Source organism: Austrofundulus limnaeus, unplaced genomic scaffold (assembly GCF_001266775.1).
Source record: "Austrofundulus limnaeus strain Quisiro unplaced genomic scaffold, Austrofundulus_limnaeus-1.0 Scaffold774, whole genome shotgun sequence".
In the NCBI taxonomy this organism is placed as follows: Eukaryota; Metazoa; Chordata; class Actinopteri; order Cyprinodontiformes; family Rivulidae; genus Austrofundulus; species Austrofundulus limnaeus.
The window spans coordinates 18326-19658 of record NW_013953176.1 but is presented as its reverse complement, the minus strand read 5'-3'; the positions used below and the strand labels follow the sequence as shown (position 1 = coordinate 19658).

The window sequence follows — 1333 nt, the reverse complement described above, 5'->3', positions numbered from 1 at the left end:
TCAGTCCTTTTTTCTGCTCTGTTGTCAACATGAACAGTAATGGGAAATCCAGACTCTAGACCATTTTGTGTTAGCCGTTAGCTTCACCAGCCGATCACACGGTCACCTGGTTTCTGAGCTCTCCAGCTGTTCTATAGAACCTCCTTGAACGCTTCATTTCCGTGCACTCAAAGTTCTATCGAGTGGAACTTCCCTGGTACTCTCCAGCACACTCTACAGCAGACTGAAAGCTAAAGTTTACCAGACCATCAAAACCTGAACCCTGTCTATATGCCACTGAATTTATCAACTGTTTCATCTGCTTTTTCAGCTGTGGACTCTTGTTCACTCACAGCTGTTGAGCTCATTTCGGTGCTGTGCTGTAGGTAGTGTGGTGAAAATAGAGTGGCAGCACTGAGCACTGGTGTAACACCCTTAGATCAAATTTCTTTAAGTGTTCACTGCAAATCCGTGAATACACCGAGGGCTAAACATCACAGTACAGGATTTGTTTATTATGAAGTAACAGCTGATGTTGCAGTCAAGAATCAGTGGCTGTGTGTCCAGTAGGAAGGTGGGCGTGGTCTGCAGACTCTGTGCAGCTGCCAGGTGGGAGCAGAGCGACTTGCCTTGTCCTTGGACTGGTCCACTGGAAGAATGGACAGGTACCAGAGCCCCAGCAGCTTTAAACTGTTTCTTCCAGATTTACAGGAAAAGAAATGTCTGAGCTTGTGTCTTCCCAGCAGCAGCAGCAGCAGTGATGTGCGGGTGACGTGCAGTGACTCTGCAGGCTGCATCAGTGTGTTCTCTCTGGCTGAAGGTGCTCTGATGGCTCTGTCTCAGTGGAAGGCCCATGACTTTGAGGCTTGGATCACAGCCTTCTCCTACTGGGACACACAGCTGCTTTATTCTGGTAATATGTCTGTATTATCTTGTAAAGCTGTATTTAAATTCTACAATAACTATAAAACAGTTATTGTAGAACTTAAATACAGCTCTRTCATCTTTAAAAAGTTTGGTGAAAACTTAAATGGTTTCTTTTTACTTACATGCATCATTAGGTTAGAATACTCTCAAATTTCACATTTTTTAGGATATGATCAGCTGATCTTCACCATTTTCTTAAATACCATAACATCTATTAAATGACTTGAGGTTTCCTTTTTTTTTTAAAATCACTTCAGTAGAAAAATGAACTTAATATTAGTTTCTTAATTTCTTCATCATCAGTGATTTTTTTTTAAGTAAAGAGAAAATAGTAAAAGATGGAAAAACAAAGAGAGAAATAATTAGAAATATTGAAATAGAGATTAGAAGTATATTAAATATACACCAAGAAAACACAGGACAACAC

At 40.5% G+C, this 1333-nt stretch overlaps 1 protein-coding gene across 2 annotated transcripts in view; it reads left to right on the top strand.

Annotated features, from left to right (window-relative positions):
• The window catches only part of dph7 (diphthamide biosynthesis 7), a 7483-nt gene that overhangs the window by 2389 nt on the left and 3761 nt on the right, over nt 1-1333 (top strand). Inside the window, exons 5-6 of one of the 2 annotated variants that reach the window (XM_014028513.1) lie at nt 550-644; nt 723-892. In XM_014028513.1, the coding sequence (XP_013883967.1) occupies nt 550-644; nt 723-892 (265 nt within the window). The remainder of the gene's footprint in view (nt 1-549; nt 645-722; nt 893-1333) is intronic. The other variant, XM_014028512.1, reaches the window with a different exon arrangement.